The sequence below is a fragment of the Opisthocomus hoazin genome, chromosome Z, assembly GCF_030867145.1.
Source record: "Opisthocomus hoazin isolate bOpiHoa1 chromosome Z, bOpiHoa1.hap1, whole genome shotgun sequence".
In the NCBI taxonomy this organism is placed as follows: Eukaryota; Metazoa; Chordata; class Aves; order Opisthocomiformes; family Opisthocomidae; genus Opisthocomus; species Opisthocomus hoazin.
This window is the reverse complement of record NC_134454.1, coordinates 75,422,109-75,444,157: the sequence shown is the minus strand read 5'-3', so window position 1 is coordinate 75,444,157 and position 22,049 is coordinate 75,422,109. Positions and strand designations below refer to the sequence as shown.

At 38.3% G+C, this 22,049-nt stretch overlaps 1 protein-coding gene across 3 annotated transcripts in view; it reads right to left on the bottom strand.

Annotated features, from left to right (window-relative positions):
- The window catches only part of RICTOR (RPTOR independent companion of MTOR complex 2), a 95,384-nt gene that overhangs the window by 72,372 nt on the left and 963 nt on the right, over positions 1–22,049 (bottom strand). For all 3 annotated transcript variants that reach the window (XM_075410545.1, XM_075410544.1, XM_075410546.1), the window contains exon 3: positions 4,132–4,229. In XM_075410545.1, the coding sequence (XP_075266660.1) occupies positions 4,132–4,215 (84 nt within the window). In that variant the 5' untranslated portion in view covers positions 4,216–4,229. The remainder of the gene's footprint in view (positions 1–4,131; positions 4,230–22,049) is intronic.

The following is a 22,049-nucleotide window of genomic DNA, read 5'->3' as shown; positions in this document are numbered from 1 at the left end:
AACTAAGTTTCATTTTGATCTTAATTCTTTTTCAAAGAAAAACAGAAATCCTTATAACAGCGTCTGTGGATCTCTTTTCCTGTTCATTATTTAAATATGCTTTTAGATTTAAAAAGGTATAAAGGTTCTCTCAGACGCTAACAGTGCGATAAACATTCTGCAGTACAGGATTCTAAATGAATACTTCAAACCCAGAAGATGTTTTCCACCAAGTAAATGCAACTGTACAGTTCCTTCTGGTTTTCAGTAATTTATCACTTACTACTTCTCACAGGGGTGGGGAAAACCCCCAAAAAGTAACCATCATGTTTTGGCATTAATCAGCAGAAGCTGGGAAACTTCAAGGTGCTTGCCTTACATAGCTGGCCATGTAAATGAAAGATGCATAATCCTACTCAGTTTACTGAAGCCAAAGGCACATACTGAGCTTGCAACAGCTGCGACGACTCAAAGCATCACTGACCTTTTACTCGAGGTCAAATCCTCAAATCATTTCAGGTCAAAATTCAGGTTAGCTTAAATAGCGATGCAGGTGGTTTGAAAGGAGCAAGATTATTTTTGTTTAATACAGATTAGGCAGTACTTCATAAACGTTTTTCCCACAAAAGTGCAGCTTCACTTAAGTGATAAGCAGCAGATAAGGAGAAAAATTTCTAAGCCTGCCACTGATGCAGTTCAGAACTAAACATACATTTCCATAGCCTGAGTATCACCAGACTGGGAATGCTAATTTCTCAGAGTAGAAAATTTACAGCACCTGTTGGGCAAGAACAACACATGTTCTACAACCAAAGAGCCAAGAACACGGACATGAAGGTTTTTACTGGGTGTTGTGGGGACCTCACCATCACTAGTTAAGACTCCTCTTGAAGGGAAAGACAAACGAAAAGGCAGTTGCATCTCTCAGGCATGAAAGCTTAATACAAAATATCTGCCTTATAGTATCATTTCTGCAGATAAAGTAACAAATCCATTTGACTGTTGACCACCATTGTTTTAATAAATTTTATTTCAAGTATTTAACTTCTGCATAAAATACAGGAGTCTAGTTCAGCAATTTTTAAAGGGCGATTACTTTCATTCTCCTCAAATAAGGGGGTGGGAGGGAGGGGAGAGAGAACAAACCCCACCTTAAAAATCTAGTCCTCTTTCAAGGAAAGAAACATGAACCTAACATACCTCAGATATCTTGACATTAATACAAAACTTAATGTCTACTTTGATCTCTGTCAGGGAAGTCCATGTTAACTTACACTACTTGTTTACACCTTAATACAAGCATTTTGCTTCCCCTAGCCAAAAACAGTAGAACCGTATTTCTTCCAAATGTGAAATTTGCTCAGTCTTTGAAGAAAAAATCTAGGGCAGCGGGGATTAACTATTATATTGGTGCTGACATTTTCTTTTAAGTATAATAATATTCCTAGCAGGAGAGTTAAATTTTATAGATTTTCTGTATCATTTTATCAGACATATGCTATTAAAAAAAAAAATCCCAAAAGTACTTTCTGTGTCCATAGGACAAATGTCCCAGATAACTAGTATCCTTTCAAAAATGGACCATAAAATGCAAGGATTTACAGACTAATCAAGTTCATCTTCAATATAATTCTAAGTCAGGATACAAACATCCTCAGTTCTTAGTACACCTATCTTGCCTACGCTCCTATCTCATTAAGGGGGAACTGAGACTGTATCAATTTATGGTAGAAGACCAGAGTGCAAAAAGCAAATACAAGCATCTCCACCAAGCTCCAGGCTTTCACTCTTAACCACTGGAATGAAAAACACAGAACTGTTCCAACCACAAGGCAGACAATACAATACAATTTGCAACTTCTATTCTATTTTCATAACTGTATTTACAGTTCAAACAAAAATAGGAAGAGTTTTCAAAATCAAAATGCAGATGTTACATATCTATAAAGCAGGTATTCCAGGGAGATGAATATAAGAACTAGTGCTAAATATTTAATAGATTAGTATGATTTCCTTACACACGGTCACTCTGATTCAGGATCAAAACCAGGTTACGAACTACAGTACCTATCTTCTAAAGTCATATCTAATTTTAGCAAGTTGCTTTTCATGAATTCATCATTTCTTGTCAGTCTTAAGTCTAATTGAAGAAACCATTCCTCGTGTTTTTGCAAATATTTTCCAATATTAATACAAAGTGAGTACAAAGAACAAATTCTTCAAATATTCAATTATGGAATTACTCAATTTTTCAAAACCATCTTTCAAAAAGAATTTTTGGTTCATCCTTTAATTACAGTATGCATATTTACTAATTTACCACTTTTATAAAGGTGCTTTGATTAAACCAGATAACATCTGATTTTCAACAGTAAAATCAACACTGTTTTAAGATCCATAGATTCAAATACTGACTTTTCACTAGGAATCATGCATCTGCAAACCTAATCCAGCTCTTCAATTTTAAGGCAACTACAGAATTTGGAAGCACTCACATTTAAAAGTTTCCAGATTAGCAGAAAAAGAAAATACGGCTACATATTAGCCTTTTCTAGCAGAACAATGGGCTTTCTTGCAGCACGGTTTGGAATCTCAGTAAAAACAGCAACATTTTGTCAATGGTGGATGTCTGACAGACACAATAAGGCAATGACCAAAAATAAACAAACAAACAAAAAAATCTTGGTGTAAGCAAGTTTAGTTCCTCAGTGAATGCTATGCACCTACACATGCTCTGAACAAACTCAGAAAACGGAGCATTTACAGACTTGTCATTAATTGCACTAGAAGGTAAATCTCTTTGCTGCTGTGATGCTGTTCTCAGTACTCACCCTCCTGTGAACTGAATCCCACAATCTACCACTGAAGTGTTGTTCAGTCTTACAAGGAGTGCTTTTAACAGACAAGAAGCATACCTACTTTGAAGATTATCATGCACGTTTGTGCTTCTATCAACTGGTCCCTCAAACCTGCCCTTGAGCATTCATTCCTTCACATGAGGTTGTCTCAAAACTGGTAAGTAGCCTCCTCATTATCTTACTCCATGACTTGTTATCAGCTCATCTACAATTACTTTATCCACAAAATTCTCCACTACTACCTTGTTTCTTGGCTACTGCTGATTGCAGGATCCATCCTCTGTCACAGAAACTTGGGTTTCACTTTCAGGCATGTTGCCCTATCTGTGGTGCTCTATCAGAAAGGAGTACAAGTTAACAGCTCCTTCTGAGCATCAGTCCATCCCTTTGGGTAACACTCACACTGAAGCTCCTATGTCTCCTATCTCATTGACTGCAAGGCACTTTTTCCTTGCCTTGACAAATGGAATGCTGGTCCAACCACAACCATTCAGCATGCTACAACAAAAACCATTCTCCTAACTCCCTGCCCATGTTCCATCAGTCCTCTTTGCTTACCTCCACAGGTTGTTCATCTACTCAAAAAATGGTACTTGCTCTCCTTCTGCAGGCCTTTCATGGCCTCTTTCTTCAGGCTACACTCTCATCCTGCAGTAAGTTTTAAGTTATTGCCTCACGTCAGCTCACAATGACAGCTTCCAATATATCCATCCAGCATACTTTCAGGCAAGTACTTGTCACATTCCCATGACTTGGAAGCATGTATTTGGAAAAAGCACCTCAAAAAACACCAAAACAGACCATTTCTAGAAATCACCCCTTTAAACCTTTGTCACTATGAAAACTACAGTGAAAGTTGACAGCTGCTGTTCTATTAGTATCCAGACCACTGCATATCATGCTCATTGATACAGTCCTCCCACTCATCATACTTGCTCAGTATACATCCAGAGAGCCTGGCATTTCACATTTTTGATTCAATTTTGTGGAGCAGAAATCAATCTTCAGCTCTATTTGTGCAACTTAACCCATTAACTTGGAGATATTTCAGGCCTCTAAGCACTAAAATACAAAAATTCAGCCAGCAGGACATGTAGACAAAATTCAGCATAACCCTGCATTCACATATTCGCTTGTCCTTATTTGCTCCTTTCCTCTCTCACAGTACGTAGACTTCAAGTATTGTTCCACGATATTAAGCTGTTTCACGAACCTCCCACCCCATGTGTGATAGAGTACATACAGCATTTCTCCTATATGACCACTTGTTCTATGACACTGTTTGAGTTCTTACCTTAGTAAAATTGTTCAAGTGACCTAGTTTTCTCATATTCGAAACACCTTGTAATTTGGCCACATTTTGGAGAATCTCTCTCATATTATCATAGGGTTCTGCAAAAGAAAACAGATACAGTTGAAAAAAAATGAAAAATCTAAACATGCATTCAACATGCAGTTTTCTCAATATAACAGGTACTCTGCTGGTCTTAATTTAGGATGCCGACCATTTTTGCCTCAAGAAGCATCTATGTGATTTATGCTTAGAACCAAAAGCAGGAACACCCAAGTTCTCTAGAATGAATGTTAAAGCCCACGGAGGTTTAATCAATATCTTAGATTTACAACTGACAAAGAAATCCACTTAGTGTTTGAAACTGCAGTACTAACACCTTGTAACTGAACAGCTTTTTCCTTAACCCCCTTCTAATTTAAAGACAAGAAGTAAACGTAAAGATAGTAGTTAAAAGAAAGCATTTTACTGCCATACCACATGACTTCTTTTTTCCATCCAGACAAAGGGTTGGTGGGATTTTAGGAAGACAGAACTCTCTTCTGCTCTCCATATTTATCTCTGTCCACAACCACCCTAAATGTACTAGAGGCCTAGGATTTTCCAATTACATGGGAAGTGAACTACAAAGTAAACAGGGGGACTAACAGCATTGTCTTCTCTCTTCCTAAGGGTTCACCATCACCCCCCCACCCCCCGCCCCCCAAACCAAAAAACATCCACCCACCACAAACCAGCATTCAGACACCAACTGCTGCTGACCCTGCATTCTGCTGGGAAATGGAAAAGGACTGCCAAACATGGTGAGAAAAGACAATACTGCCCTGCCTTTGGAAATAAGACTGGAGTTGAGGCAGAGTGGGACAACCACCACAGAGTGGGGCTGGGCACAGAGAGCTGCACACAGAGCCACTCTAACAGAAACTGCAGTAAGCTCTGTACATGATGGTATTGCGGCAGGACAGTTTTCAAAGGGAGATGCTTGGCTGTGGGATTCTTGTGCAGTCTTGCATGAAACACCGTGACAGGCACTACAACACTACCAACAGTACTGTAGTTTGAAACACATAAAATGCCAAGGCTATGCTGGAGATGTGAACCGTTAGAAAGTATTACATTACCAAAAAAGAAAAAAACTGCATTACATAAAATGAAAAAAGCCTTAAAAGTTCAAACACCAAACGTCTGGAAAGCAGCAAGGACAGGAGTTCTGTGTGTGGTGCCCCACACTAACTTCAGTAAAAGAAACTTGCTTCCTACTGCAGTACGACCAGCTACAGCTGAATTTATGGCATATACATGAGTCGTTTACTTCCCTGTTCATCCTGAAAGGATATTTGTACATTTTTCATTACATGAAGAAAATGAAAAGCATGAGAAATGTAAAGAAAGCACCTTTTTCACCACCTCTCAACAAACCAAGCTGAGATTTTTACCAACTTCTATAGTTTACAAAAAGTAACAAATTTGAAAAAACAGACATAACTAGCAATCTTGTCAGGATATATCCAGAACGTATTTGGAAAGACAAGACCCTGTAATTGCACTACCATCAGGAATACAAGACAGTATTTAAAGATTAAATCACCTACAGGTAGGCACCTGAATTAAGGTGTGTAAACCTGTAAACCCACTGTATTCAATGGAGATCTTGTCTACCAGCCAATGAAGTAAAAAAAACTAACCTAACTATCTGCAAGATGCCTGCTCAAGGGCAAGGTGAATCAATTGTATTGACCACACTGATTATAATGAAATTTTAACACATGTACAGACATGTTACTGCCACACTATGTAATTGCGATTTTTTTCAGTCAAAGGATCAGTGAGATTTTGGTAAAACAACGTGGGCATCAATTTCAATCATCACCAGCTTGATGTGAAATATCCTCTTCCATAACCCAAGTCACAGCAATAAGCAAAGTCAGCTGTTCGATACATGGCCACCAGCAGCTACCCTGCACTGCAGAAGAGCATGAATAGTGAAACCAAACATCCAGTAACATCGAATTTAAATTGGAACATGCATGCAGCTCTTTGAACTGCCCCCCCAACACAGCCAAAAAAACCCAGAAAAACAAACAAACAAAAAAAACCAAGCTTTGATATGATCACAGAAATTAGAGACCATGAAAATAGTACTAGATCCATCCCAAGATTAGGATTCCTTTGCATGGTTTACTTTTCCATGGCTTAACTTCAGCTGAGAGGTTTGCAATTGCACAAGCCATAAAAACAAGCGAATGAGAGAAACACTGAAGACAAGCTGGTTGGGACAGTTATGGCACTACAGTTTATGTCATAGCCCCTGATTTCAAGGAAACATAAGAGGAGAGGAAAATAACCTTCTCATAATTTGGTTTCTCCGAAAATACAGTTTAGCTGATTTGTACGCTTTGGCCTGCCTTGGGTAATTGGTAGGAATCTCCTTGGCTCACACTACTTTTGGACCTGTAACACACCCCATTATACCACAGGAAAGATCCCAAGTAAGCAGCCTTAGAGCCCTCCAGAATGCTCTACTTCAATACCCTGGAGAACAAGCAGCAATAATTACTTTCCAAAACGACTGGAAACATGCTTGTAAGTCTTAATTTTGAAAGTGCAAACCTCTACCGATACTAAGCTCGCCATATGGACAGGGAAGACCACACAGCTAGCCCAGGAAACCTCTTGTACGTCACTGGAAATGATCATTCCTATTCAGCTACCTGATAGAGTGGGCACTAACTCAGAAGTAAGGTGTGCTGTGCAGAAAGGTAGCCAATTTGGATGTGAAGAAACCAGGACACGATGATGCCACCACTTCCCATGTTAACAATTCTGTAGCAATGGCAGACCTTTATAATGAGGCTGCCTAATTAAAGCGTGCACTAAAACCATTTTACTCTACACGTGCATGAAAAACTGCCGTTATAGCAACCTTTCCTCACATTGTCCTCCTTCTGGTGAGAAAAATTCTCATTCCCAGAGAGACAAGAAAGTTTGACAAAAACCATCATTACACTGCTTCGCAGAGCAGACAGATATTTCCCAGAAGCTTCACTAGCAGGCAAGTAATACGAAGCAAAGGAAGGACTCCAGTGTAAGTTCTACAACACTGTGAGAGAATTGAGAACATCACAGACATTTCCACTATCAAATTGATAATATGAATACAGCAAGTTAGCTGGCTCACACTTGGATTATATCAACAGCACTAGTGCCATAGGAAACAAGACAGTAAAGAAATAAATACCTTCTAATAGCATATTCTCTCAGAAAGAATTAAGATTACAGAAACCTTTTTGGTCAAGCCTTGTCAGTTCAAGTGTTGTTTTAAACTTCAAAAGAACCTTGCAAAATATCTCTTCCAAAAAAGTGAACAAAAGAATTGTGACATATTCACTTCAAGGAAAGACTGGCTATTCTGTTTTCCCTCTTCTGCAAACGAATCATATATTAAATAGAAAGTTTACTTAGTTACACAAGCGTGACTCACTTTTATTAAAAATAAAGCCAACAGGGAAAGTAGGCAGGCCTAAGAGAACTTCAAATGTGGCAGACGTAAAAGAATTTAAACAAAATAAGGTGACTTCACAAATGGAGATAGTCTCTTGCTTGTCTGTCCCTTACATTGAAACGGGATTGAAAGTAGAGTAAATACATTCTGGATTCTATCAACTAAGCCATGTGGCTTTCCCGTAATTAAAGATCATATCCAGCACTGCATATCTTCATGTCACAAAATCTCATGCAACAGCACTGAAGAACATAGACTAATGCAGAAATTGAAAAAACATGGCACAAAAGCAGAGACTAATCTCCCAAAAGAAGAATTATAATGGCCTTAACACTTCATTGTCAAGCTTGACAGCTCATGTCAGTATTGACAAGGACTTTTCTTTTTTGTGAGGTTTTTTTTCTTGGTGATTTTTCTTTGTTCATTTTTGGGGTTTTCTGGATTTTTTTAAGGATCCCAGTTTAGACCACTGCTGCAGAGATTTCTTAGCTTCAATTAACCCTTACACTTTAGCTCTTCAGATGTTCTTGCTTTCCTACCTGTGAAACAGACAAACAAGACAAGCTACTTGTTAAAATCTTAAGACCCCCTCAAAAGTCTATTTTTTCCTGACTTACCTCATTTATTACTGAGATGCTGACTCAACTCGAGCTGGCGCACAGCAACAACCAAATGTCTTCACATTCTTTCCCATGGTGCTTCTTAGGGTGGAGTTGTGCAAAATGACTGAGCTGATCTTACAGTGTTCTTATGCCAAAAGATGCACAACTCCTTCCCTAACTTTCCTTCCCTCTATCCTATCCCACTATATGATACACCCTATTCTTTACACTACTTCGGCACCCACCAACTTCACATTAAAGTGATTCTGCTAGCTTAGCAGAATACTGATCATTCTTTCAGCTGTGTAAGTTTTCTGCTGGCTCACTGAGTCAAACTGAATACTAAAGTCTTCTAAAAATCAAGGTAGAGGTGGCTGTGCCACTGAGCCATTCACAGGAAGAGTGGTGGAAGCAGAATGTACCCTTTCCAGAAAAAGACTCATTAGAAAACAGTCAGACAATGTATTTTTATTTTTTACCTGCACCTTTACAGTTGGCAAATTGTCCCAATAAATGTATACAAAGACACTTCAAATCTCATCTAAAAACTTGTTGATACCTACAAAAGTTTCAAGTCAGCACACTTACGTTCTGCAAAAACAGCTCAGCTTGTGGATCACTACCATCTCATTTTCTGTGTGTTTGTTTTCTTCTTTTGGACAGCAAGCACTCTGAAGTAGCAGACATCTTCGTTCTATTTAGTTCTGTTACACCAAACACAGCTTCTCATGCATAACTGTGTCCACCAAATAACACTCAGTATATATAACGATAATCTTTAGCACAGAGTGAAATTGGTGTTTTTGCACCCCTTGCCTCAAGAACTCCATGATTCTCTAGTTCATAGATGCACGTATATTAAAAACCTTCAAAGCTGTTGTTTGGTTTTAAACTCTCATGACCTTTTAGGGCTTTACTCATTTTTTCACCCCTTCAGGACTGTGACACTTTTTCCCCAGTGAGAATCATGATGCATTTTGACAGGTCCCATTCTCCAGAGAGAAAGAACATCACAGAGCTCCAGCTACACAATACAGCTAGCGCTCCACTAATGCAGGGATGAAACAGGACCCACAATAGCTATATTAGCACAAGTGACGACTCCTTTCCCCTGACAGATTTAGCAGCATTGTTTGACCACATTCAGCAATCTACCAGCATGTCAGTTCACTATTCTGTTGTGCACATGCGAATAAACAGCAAAAAAAAAAAGAATGGTTGGCTTTAGCACACAAATAATTCAGTAACTCTGAAGTCAGGTAGAATGAGTTAAACTGGGGAGTATATATTTTACATGCATCACTTTGTAGATGTTAGACACTAGCTGTACACAGTAACCAATGCAACGTAAGTAATCTCTCCAGTGAGAGACTGCACTAGCAGCTGCTACCACACCTACTAGTATCATAGTGCCAAGAAGTGAAATAAGAGACTAAATACGCATAAAGATTTCTCTTACTGAAGGACGTTGTACTTCACTACAGTTAAGCATTTAATAATTGACTAAGAATGTAAGAGGTATCTTCCTCTTACTGAAGGAAAGAATCACAATATAAATGGACGATTCTGGTGAACTTACTATACACCTCTACATTTATTAAAGACTTTTAAAGTCTAAGTGCTATGCAACTATATTGCAAACCTGCTTGTAGTGGCTTGTTAAACTAGAAGGAAGTTGAGTGAAACACACACCAACTAGAAACAGTAATGCACTGTTGTCCATTTCCACTGAAATAGTCACGAGTTATCACTTATCAGAAGTAATGAAACTGGGGAAATCAGTTACTTAAAGGTGTCTATGTAAGCCTAGATAACAGGTAATTAGACTGCTAAAACACTTTTTATCAATATCCTTAATGATTAAATGAAACACCAGTGAAAAGGCACATCCTGCCATTATCAATTTGATGGGGACAAAAAAAATAATCAGGACAATTATGTAATTTCTCATAACATCAAGTATTCTTAATTTACATCTAATTAAAAATGTGGAAACTGCATAGAACAAAAACAGCCAGGTTCTGAGAACAATGGAAGAAGAGAAAGCTACATAAAAAAGCAGACTGCATGACACACAGGTCACTCCCGAAATATTTATATTGACACATCAACTCCACTCTTCCAGATTCAACAAAATTAGCATGTGAACACTCTACGTTGAGCCTATGATTTTCAAAGACACAGTAATATCTGTTTAGGCTGAGGGCATCTCTCAACTTTTAAGGTAAAAACATAGAAATAATATTTCTAATAAATTGTTTGTTTGTAGTATCAAGTTTAGGTAGTTACTATCATGTTGAAAAATGTACTGAATACTCAGCCAGACAGTCATGCTCTCTGATTACTAAATTAAAATTCTGTTACCACACTTCAATTAGTGAGGTGCAAAAATACTTTGCACTAGTATAGTGTGATATATAATTTTTGCTAAATAATTCTCATAAATTTCAGAATAAAAAAAGACAGAAGTTATAAGAAACTTTAACTGAGAGCATCCCCTTGCCCTTGATCCCTAAACCAGTGATTTCTGCAGAATGTACCTACAGATTTATTTCGTTTGATTCCTAGAGCTTCCATAGGTCAACCATACACAAAGCACTTTTTTGCTTACCACAGCGAAGTTCCAGTAACTCAGGTTCATGAAAACAGAAAGAAAACAGAAGCTAAGAGCTTGGAGTAGTTTCACTTCTGCTGCTTAAGAAAGCTACGAATAGATGAAAGTGGCTCAGTAATCTGGAAAAAAGCACACCTCCTCTCTTTCATGGCAGTCAGCGAAGAAAGTGAAAGAACTGTTCTTCCCCCTACATCCATCACGTAGAAATTAACCTACTAACTAGAAAGCAGTGCAAAAGGCATGTATCCAAGGTAGCTTCCAGGAATCACTAGAACCTCAGATAAGAAGAAAGTCTTCTATCAGGATCACATTTAGGAGTCTAATCCTTCATACTTAGCTCTGTATATCTAGACTTGCACACACGTCCTTCTTTAACTAAACAGGAAAGTGAAGTTTAAATGCCTACTGTGACTGTATAGATTTCTCTGTTGCACAAAGTACTGTAAATTAAAAGATACTTTTTAAAATATTCCTAAGTATGGATAAAGGTGGCAGGAAATATATATTCTGATGTTGCAGCTTGAAGTTGTGACAGCAACTAAAAAAATGCACCACTTTCCAAATTACTGTCTTGTAATATTATTTCTAATCAAGACACTGAGATTACACTTGTAGAAAAGCCACCCTCACATCCTCACCCTTGGAACTAAGTTAATTACTCCCAGTGTGTGATCTTGTATGCCAAATTTGTAGACAGAGTTGTTTAACTGCTAAAACTTACAAAAAACAGGTTTTATAGTTGAAATGTTAACAACTTTTCTGGCATCTAAAGCTACAGTATTATTACTTCAACAGGAGCACAGAGCAAAGCTGAAGACTGGTCAAAAATTATTTTGGATTGCTAGAGACAAACTTAAAACACCTTTAAACTTTGATCACAGAAAGAGAAAACTGAAGGATCATTCCAAAGGACTGTTACAATGCTGATCTGAAAACTAATTACATATAGCTTTTTATAAAAAAACTATTCTTTAAATGTTTTATACCAGTACACAAACTACTGTCCCACATAAATCTCCTCAAAGACCAATTATGAAATAATATTAAAGTTAGGACTACATGAGGTACCAAGGCAGGTTTTAAAAAAACTGTTGTTCTTTAAATAACTTGTCTATTCATAGAGAACAAATGTTTGACTTAGTCTTCAACTCAAATTTACAGTTACGTCCTGAACTCTCAGGAAAACATGATGTTAATGCCAAGAACCTCAGTAATCATTCTTGGCATATACAGTCTTCGTGTACTACATACTTATTCTCCTCCCCCCCCCCCCCCCAGGAAAAGCATAATCGCATCTTCCTACAATATCAGATACACAACTGTAACTACCGCACACTACGATGACTAAAACCAAGCTGAGATTACAGTGTCCCAGGAAAATTTCTATCATTACCACTTGAAACAGAAACATGAATTATTCCAGAATATACAATTAAACTCTAGAAGAACTTGCTCTAAAATTTTCAAAATTTTAGATGTTTAAAAGAAAAAGGGAAAGAAAAAAGAAGACAAAAAGAACACAAATGGTGGCACAAAATGCTGGAGGCTGGGGAACACTCCATAGTGGTGTAACTACGTGTTTGTATGCCCTGTTGTTTTACTCTGCATCAATTATCAGCTACTGTCAAAGACGGGACATAAGGCTGGAGTGACCCAGTACAGCTGTTCTCATACTCAACAGCCAGTAGAAGGCTGGAGGACAAGGCTTTCGCAGATGCATAACATCAATTATGTTGGTACACAAACCAAATAAATACTTTACAGAACATAAACTATGAATTTGAATTGTGAATATTAGTTGATTGTAATCGTTTAGAAAATTATCTTCAATTTCTCCAACACATTTTCTTCTTTTCTCCCATCAGTTCTAGATACAGAAAAATCAGGACAGTCACAATTTTTAGTTGCTTTAACAGACGATATACTGTGACTGCTTCACATCATGTAACTACCATTTGCGGAGAGTATCAGGCAAATCTCCTTTCAAAACTATTCAAAAGAATTCCGATCATGTATTTCTCCAAATATTATTGAGCTGACAAGAAATTCACAATGATATCACTAACATTAGAAGAAAAATTGTAAAAGGGAGAAATATTATAATATCTAAGAATATTTTCCCAGTTAACATTCTGATTGTTCTCTGCATCATTTTAACTTGTCCCAGAACCCAAAAACGTAAATGTTGTCCAGTTAAATGACCCTTACTGATAAATTCCAAGGTGTCAGGAGGTAGCCACTGTCCCCAGAATCACAGAATGGTAGGGGTTGGAAGGGACCTCTGTGGGTCATCTAGTCCAACCCTCCTGCCAAAGCAGGGTCACCTACAGCAGGCTGCACAGGACCTTGTCCAGGCGGGTCTTGAATATCTCCAGAGAAGGAGACTCCACAACCTCCCTGGGCAGCCTGTTCCAGTGCTCCGTCACCCTCAGAGGGAAGAAGTTCTTCCTCAAGTTCAGACGGAATTTCCTGTGCTTCAGTTTGTGTCCATCACCCCTTGTCCTGTCGCTGGGCACCACTGAAAAGAGTTTGGCCCCATCCTCCTGACACCCAACCTTAAGATATTTGTAAGTATTTTTAAGGTCCCCTCTCAGCCTGCTCTTCTTCAGGCGAAACAAGCCCAGCTCCATCAGTGTTTCCTTGTAGGAGAGATGCTCCAGTCCCCTCATCGTCTTTGTAGCCCTCCGCTGGACTCTCTCCAGTAGCTCCGCAGTACTCCAAGTGGGGCCTCACTAGGGCAGTGCAGAGGGGAAGGAGAACCTCCCTCGACCTGCTGGCCACACTCCTCCTAATGCACCCCAGGAACCCACTGGCCTTCTTGGCAACAAGGGCACACTGCTGGCTCATGGTCAACCTGTCGTCCACCAGGACACCCAGGTCCCCTGTTACATAGCACGTCATGTAAGAAGTAATAGACTAGCAACATCAGCAGATGTAGGATCACCGAGTTTGCCAATGAAGACATGAAGGGCAATTTGGCAAGACATGGAAAGAGCAAAGTAATAACACCCTCAAATGCAAGCATTAATAAAGGTACACAACTAGAAACTACGAATAATTCACAAACAGCGTGAACTGCAGCAGGAAACCTTTAAACTGTGCAAATGTGTTGTTATGTGATAACTAGCCCCCTCAAAATATCACAACCAGAAGATTTCAAAGTAGTGCATAGACTGACGGTGCTTGGAAACTCTAGTCCCTCATACTAGGGACAAGATAGGTCTCACATGTCTGTAGCTGTGACTGTTCAAGATTTTTACTCTTTCTCCTGAAAAGGTCATTTGCAGAGAAGGGACAGGCAGTGTCATAAATTTCACAACAAGGTCTAGGTACACTTCTTTCAACACAGAAGACACCTAATTTGTTGGTCAATTTCAACTCAGAAAAAAAATCTATCACATCCAAGTAACAGAGTAACCTAAAACACAGAACTGGAAACACCACATTTATGGAAACAGCAAAATTTTTTCTATTTCTTTTTTTTGTATTTTATAAAAAAACCCTAGTAAGTCTACCACTGAGAATCACATATGGTTTGCAAAAAAAAGGAGATGAACACATTTAAATTCTCTAGATATGAGCTTGCTAAAGCTAAATTCTGACTTCAGTGACACTCAGAAGGTAACAAAGGAAAAAGATTACTTACAGATACAATCAGCTTTTTTAAAAAACAGTAATTTCCAGCCAAGAGCTGTTATTGATAGTCCTCTATTTTTATGAAGTAATTACTTCTAAACATATTTTTATTTATAGACTGTGTACACTTCAAGCAAGAAACCAATCTTCTATGCAGCTAAAAAAACCCTAACAAAATCCCTGTATTGTTCATCATACAACTTTACATGCAGGGATTAATGAAATTATTCTTTATTACTCTTTTATACTTACTATATATTTTTCCATAAATCGAGGTCATATTGTTTTGTTTTAAATACTTTACCTCTATGCACAAGTATCTCCTACTAATCATTCTGCAGTCTTAAATCAAGAGCTGTAGTCCATTTCACAATGAACAAATTCTACGCAAGTGGGGTATAGAGATATCACAGAATCACAGAATGGCAGGTTTGGAAGGGACCTCATGCTAACTGACATCAGCCATTTCAAATACGGGTGGGTAACTGTCCTAGCTCACTTTTACTATTTCGCCATCCTTTTGGTCTTAGACTCACAAGGTTACTCAAAGTATTAATGAGAAACAGCAAGAAATTTTGTTAAGTACCACCGTCTTTGAGCTTTTCAATTTATATCTCAATTAAGCATCTTTAATCTCTACAAAATAAATTAAAAAAAAAAAAAATCTATGAAAGTAGCTTTCAGAAATACTCCAGGAACAGAAACCTGAATAAATGGTCAGATGTAGCCAAAACTCTAGCAATAAGCAGCATCTGGACTACAATGAGCTTAGAGAAGTCTACACAGTGAAGAACAAAACCAGAAAATTTAGAGACAAAATCTACCCTTCTAGGAAAGTTTTCATAAAGGCTCTATACCTCAGACTAATTTATTAACAAACAGTGTTGATTTCAAGGATATTGCCGTTCAGATAGAATCTGCAAGAAGAGACTTCCCCTGTACTCAGGCCACTGTTGAGATGCAGCTTGCTACACTCTGACAAATATAACAGAAGCCTAAGAACATGAGTCCTACAGAGCTTTCAGGTATGTAATAACAGCAAAATTCAGTCACGTAACTAACAAAATACAACTGTAAGTAGGGTTTTTTCTTCTCTGGGGTTTGGTTTTTTTAACTGAGTTTTGTGTTGGTTTTTTTTAACTCCATTTTCTCACTTCCTCACTTGTGCATCTTCACCAGCATTCCTTCTCTATGCCAGATGCAAAGGTTTGCTGAATACACGCTTCACTAATCATGCTCTGTAGTTTTGCTAACTCCTACTTTTTTCCTGCTGCATATTACTCAAACTATCCATCACCACTACAGATGGGTGGCAAATGAAAAAAAAAAAAATTTCTGCAGTATACATGAATATACTAATACTACAGATTTTTAAACTAGAATAAAGAAAAATATATTTTATTGTGAAAGTTACAAGCGCTCCACTTAAAACAAATTTGTCAAGTATCAGCCAGCACTTGTGTGGCAGTGTTATGGCACCTTCCCTTCTGTATCAGAACTCATCACAGGAGTGCTGCTCAGTGTGCAAATTCCCCTGCACTACTGTATAAGCACCCGCCTACCCACATTCAGTTAAAAACACTTTCAATGAACAGCAAGCCTCTTATTTTACCTAATCTTTTGTGCAGTTATCAAAGCCTCAATCCATTTGCTTATGTCTTAGTTGGAAGAAGCTAGCTGGTTTTAAGTTAGATGACTCCTGTCATTTATTATTCTAAAAAACAAGTGCCAGGCAGAAGTCTCAATTAGTATGAAAGATAACAAGCATATCTGTCTTTTCAGTACATTCCCCCAAACTAGTCAGCCATCATTTCAACATCACCTCTCAAGCCATCCTGTAAACTTCTTGAATATCCTTCTTTTCTGCAGTGTTTGAGTTTGTACGGATATAAACAGTGGGAAAACAGCAGTTTTTCACTGTAACTATTTCACTTCCTCCCACTTTAAAAACTCTACCTGATGTTGAGCATCTCTTTCTATGTTACTAGGGGAAAACTTTAGAGACTGCCAGGTAATTGGTGAAGTATGCACGAAGATCATGAGATTGGGCAAATAAGTATTTCTTTCTGGGAAGGCTATCGTTGACACAGCTCCCTTATTTACTCCCTTATTTACTGTAATTATGATGAGGGGTGTGTTTCTTTACACAGCATCTACACTGGACAAGCTCTGGCAAAAAAAGTCCTGAAACGAAGCATTGCCTTAATCTCAAAGTGGGGTGGGGGAGTTGAGGGAAAGAAAAAAAACCCGAAGAACATTTATGACAAAGACTGAAACGTTCCTATCAAAAAGGCAGCAGAAACTGGAGATTTTAGTATTTCAATAGATTGTAAGATTCAAATGATGATGGGGCAGATGGGGGAAGCAGAATACTATAATGTTGTGGAAACACAGCATTGCTTAAACATCCAAGAAACTATTTATACTGATACAAATCACAGAACAATCTCTTTTGTCAAATATAAATAGAGACCACAAGATATCAGAACAGCCATTTTATTCTCTGCCCTTCAGAAGAAAAGTGCTGACATTCATTGACCACTTTGAACCAGGGCATCAAAAACATAAAGAACCCATCCACAAAAACAAATTTAGAGATGCTGTACACAAAAACTTTAGACAGATATGAACACAGATCTTGAAAGACATGGTAGTGTCCATGACACCTTAACGCTAGGTAAGGAAGTCATAAGGTTTTAAAGCTGACTTTCGTTGAGACTTTTCGTTCACTAAAAATGTTGTTCCTGTTTTCAAGAAATGAAAAGTGCAAATATTGTAAGCACACACCATTTTAGTAGTTCTGAGAACTCTTAAGATTGTGAAAGCAGTAATACCTTAGGAAGCAAAGCCACAGGTACACAAGTGTCATTAATCTAACCAGGCCAGTGCACTACACAATTCCAAAACAACAGTCAACTAAAGCAAAAGTGCAGGCAGGAAATCTAAGTGTATGCCTTAATTTTGGAGTGCATATACTCAGCACCTTTAACTCTCTTACTTTTAAAACCTACCAAAAGGTTACACGTTGCCCAAAAAGTTACCAGTCCACCATCACCGATCATTTCCCCTTTGGTCTCCCTATATAAAACTAACAAACAAATACACAAGAATAATGCAGCAGAGAATTTCTCAGGCAACAAGACAAGCAAGATCTCTAGCTGGTTTACAAGTTCCCCCTTTATATCTCAGAAGACGCCACAAACATGGCAGCAAAAAAACAACTATTGCTCTGTGTGATCTACTTTAACGCAAGCATCCTGCTACAGTTATCCATCAGAATGATGGCATACTGCAAAGTGAGGGTGAAAGGTCCCTGCACATCTTCTTTATTCGGACATTTTAAAAATACTGTTTCTATAGTGAGGTGGAGCCCCACTTCTCCATATTTTCAGGTCAGACCACGTAGTGCAAGAGTATGCAAAGAAGAACTTAAAAGCTCTCCATAGCAGTCTTGCCATCAGTGTGGAAGAACTGCCTTTGTGCCACCAAGAAAGTATATGCCAGCTACCGTCTCTGCACTTACACCCTACTGCCTTGCTGCAAGCACTCCAGAAAGGGTTTTTCCCTCCCCCACTAACTGAGCTCTCAGTATCAGACAGGTGGGCAGCGTACCTCCCTGCTTCTTCCATACTGATGAAGGAAGCTGGAAACGGCGTGGTCATCAAATCTCCAGCTGAATTTGGAAACAAAATTCATCCAGCCTTCTTTGACTATCCTGCAAATAACCCTTCAAAATGCCCGACATTTTTGTGGGCTGTAAACTGCAAATAGCATCCCGAGATGTTTGCCCTGCATGAAATGTATTATGATTTGCCATGCGGGCACATGGAATCAAATACAACACGGTTTAAAGTGATGCAAGCACAGTAGGGAAAGTAATACAGTTTAGATCTTGTGGAGTTCAACAGAACTTCTGTGTGTCTTATTTTTACCAACATGACAGAAGGAAATGATGGAGAAGGGACACAAAAAAGGGAAAGGGTATTTTTTCAGATAACTCTAAGCCAATTTCAGAAAACTCACTCTCAGGGAGGAAAAAAACAGCAGTTTTCTCAGCTACTTCATTCACCTCTATCTCACATTTAGCTAGAAGACTCAACATTTACATAATAGAGAGAATTGGCTGTACAAGAAAATCAAAGTAGTATCTCGTACTGCACACTTATTCATAATAAATGAAAGTATAGATGTTGGAGATAGGTACATTTCAGTTAATTAAAGAGCACAGTATCAGAAACTGGATTCTGTTACCCTCAAAAGGAGGAAATGAAGACATAAAGACAAGAACAGCACTCATCCATCAGCAGCTGGCACCCTTGTATCTCTCCAAAGCTTCAGTAAACCAACTCTGAAAAGTTCCTAATAACCATTGCAGGCTCAGAGCTACAGGAATCCAAGAAAACAAGATCCTTTGAAGGAAGGGCATTTAAAGGAGCCTGACTACAGATAAGGCAATGTGAGAGACAGCTCTCAACTAGCAAAGTTCGAAACTATTTAGTCCTTCACAACCCAAAGGCAACAGATCCAACTCCAACAAAAGGTGTTGCTCACCCAACAGCATAAGGCAACACTGAAACAGTATTTTGGAAACAAATTTTCAAAATGAGTTTGTAAGTCAATTCATTTACAGAGGTGAGTAAAAAATTCAGCAGCAAATGAAACGTGGATTACACAAGCCTTTTACAGTGCCCAGAGCTTTGGGAGGTATAAAAGCCTCTATAACTCCGCTTGGAATACCTGTAAAACAGTGAGAAACAAAAATGAATTATGCTAAAAGCATATGATGCTTATACCATGGTTATACACACAACCATGACTGGACTCTATGAAAGAATTCCTACGAAATGCACTAACCTGGCTGACAACTCCAATTGTCCTTTCTGGCCTTAAGAAGTTATGAGCTTGATTTCAGTAGTCTAAGCCTCATCCCATTTGCTAATTCCTTCCAGATGACTGCAAGGGGAGTTGCACTGGTAGTGAGCCTGTCCTCCTTTTTCTTTTCTGTTCTATTCTGAGCAGGTATTATAGCATAAGGCCAAAACCTGAGTACTCGAATCCCAATTATTAACTGCAATTTTGTAATCAACAGAAGACACAACATATGCCCTTAAGTACACAAAAGCAATGAGTCTAACCTGTATCTGCAGTTTTTTCTTACTACGACGTTATGCCTGACAATGTTTGTGCTGGGGACAATTTTTCCAGCGTTGGTCATCTTTTCAGCAAACTGATTTTCTTAAGCAAATACTGTCTCAGAAGAAGATTTATCAGAATCTTCTTAAAAGATGGTGTACAGTCTGGGCTGAGTGGCCCAGAAGTTTAAAAAAAAACAACAAAAAAATCCCAAAAACCAACAACTGAAAAAAAAAAAACAGAAACAGCAAACCACAGACTGTACATTATCATCTTTAACCAGGCTAATCTTGCACATAGAAGAGTCCACACACACAAACACACACGATGCACCGTCATATAAAATGCCTTTCATAAGCACTACTACATAACATTTTTAAAAAGGCAGAGTACCAAGAAGCTCCAATGAGTAAAACCCTACTGTACCAGCCACGGTAAAAATACGTCACAGAACAGCATGGTGTGTTCCGAGAGAACATGGGCAACCCTCAAACTACAGTGGCAGACAAAAGAACAAACAAAACACATGCAGAGAAAGGTGGATCAGCTCTAGAAGTAGCAAAGTACTCCCCGAGCCTGACTGCACAAAAAGCCAGGAAGAAGGCTAGCACCCTCACCGCATCTATTATTAGTCCTTAAACACTTAATAGCAGCACGGGCCTCTTGCATGGAAAGAGCATAGTTAGTATATAGTCCACAGGTATGGACTAGAGAAGGTCTGACTTGTATGCTAAGTCATGTTCATCAAGCCTTCACTAACAGGAACCTGTCTAAAACAAGGCAATACCAATATAATTTCACATGTTTATAACAAAGGGGCCACTGTAATGAGAAGCATATGGCTGAGGCACTGTTTACAGTGATTCTCTACTTTGCCCAAATCAGATATTTCACATTAACCAACACAAAGTTCAGTTGTCTGGGGAAACAAAAAACATTGGAATATTATTTTAAGTAACTGAAAACGTGAGCTCTGTGAAAAACTACGCGATCCACTCAAGACACTGAATGAAAACAGCATATTATTAGCATGGAGTTAGGGTAACAATTTAAAAATTTTAAACTAATTGCTTACATAACTATTGTAACAGCTGGAAAAACATTCATTGTGTTCAGCGTGGAAGTCAAGGGATCATCTAGCTTAGTTAATGCCTTCTGAGACTTTCTAACTTTTTCCTTTTGTTTTCTCTTTAAAATGAAGGTAATACCTACTATGGATAGCTACACGATTACTGATCAGTCAGCTGTAGTTTCTCTGACAACAAACCAAAAACTCCCACTTTTTTGATAAAAGGCTCACAACTAAATTTAAAGCAGCTTCTTATTCAACTGCAGAACAGTGATTATACATTTTTTTAAAACCAGGGCTATATACAGTCACAGTGCAAAGTATCTTTTTTTTCATTGTATTAAAAATTTATTTTGCATCTTACCCGAGAGCCTCTTTTACAACACAATACACGCGAAGTAGTTACACGGCTACTGCCACTACAGGTCTCGTGGAATCAGTAAGTGGCTGAACACACCTCATGGCAAAAATCAGTATCATAACAGTAGCCTACTGAATTCTGAGTAAAAGATTTCAAACAGACCACATCTAAAAATTACCAGTCCAGCATTTAAATTTTGTGTATTGCTCTTTCACATCAAAACACTTCAGTATGCTACAAACACTAAAAAGTTACTAAACCCGTTACTTAAAATTCTGATTCTATAAATTTCATAAACAGGTAACACTGCTTGCAGTACAAATTGTGTCATGTGCTTAAACAGTTAAAGGCCGTCGTCCCACATTCTGCTGACAAAAATTTCGTTTGTTTTAAAGACAGTGTCTCACTAAAGCAATCATGCCAATCTGGAGATAGAGTGGGAAAAGACATAACAGCCTGTTTCTTTAAACTATAAAAAACTCAGCATTTTTCCCAAGAATTAAAATACACTTCTAAATATGATATGTATATGCACAGATAACTTTCAGCCCATGGTACAACTGCTTAAAAAAAATTCTAAACAGAGATCTTGCTGGGGGGAAAAAAAACAGGTGGAATTGTTGATACAGCCTCTTACTAAATTAAAAACTTTACTGATGCTGCTAATGTTTGTACTTCCTTTACATTTCACAATCCACTTTTATCCCACTGATTTTGTCATTTCCCTGCCTACTTCGTCACAAAATGGATCTATTCAGGATAGCAGCAGTCCTGGATCTCCGGAAGCAGAATAGTTATACTACAAATACCAACTTAGTCCCGTCCCCCAGACCAAGATCTTCTGCCCCAGGGAAGATCATGGCTTCTAGTGGGCCAGTTTGTTTTCCGCATTTTATCCGCCTCTTTGGGAGACCTCTAACCCTTACCTCGGCAAGGCAAGATGAACTACACATTTGGGTAGGGAACGAGATCCTATTTGTCGAGACAAAACTCGTTAGGGTGTA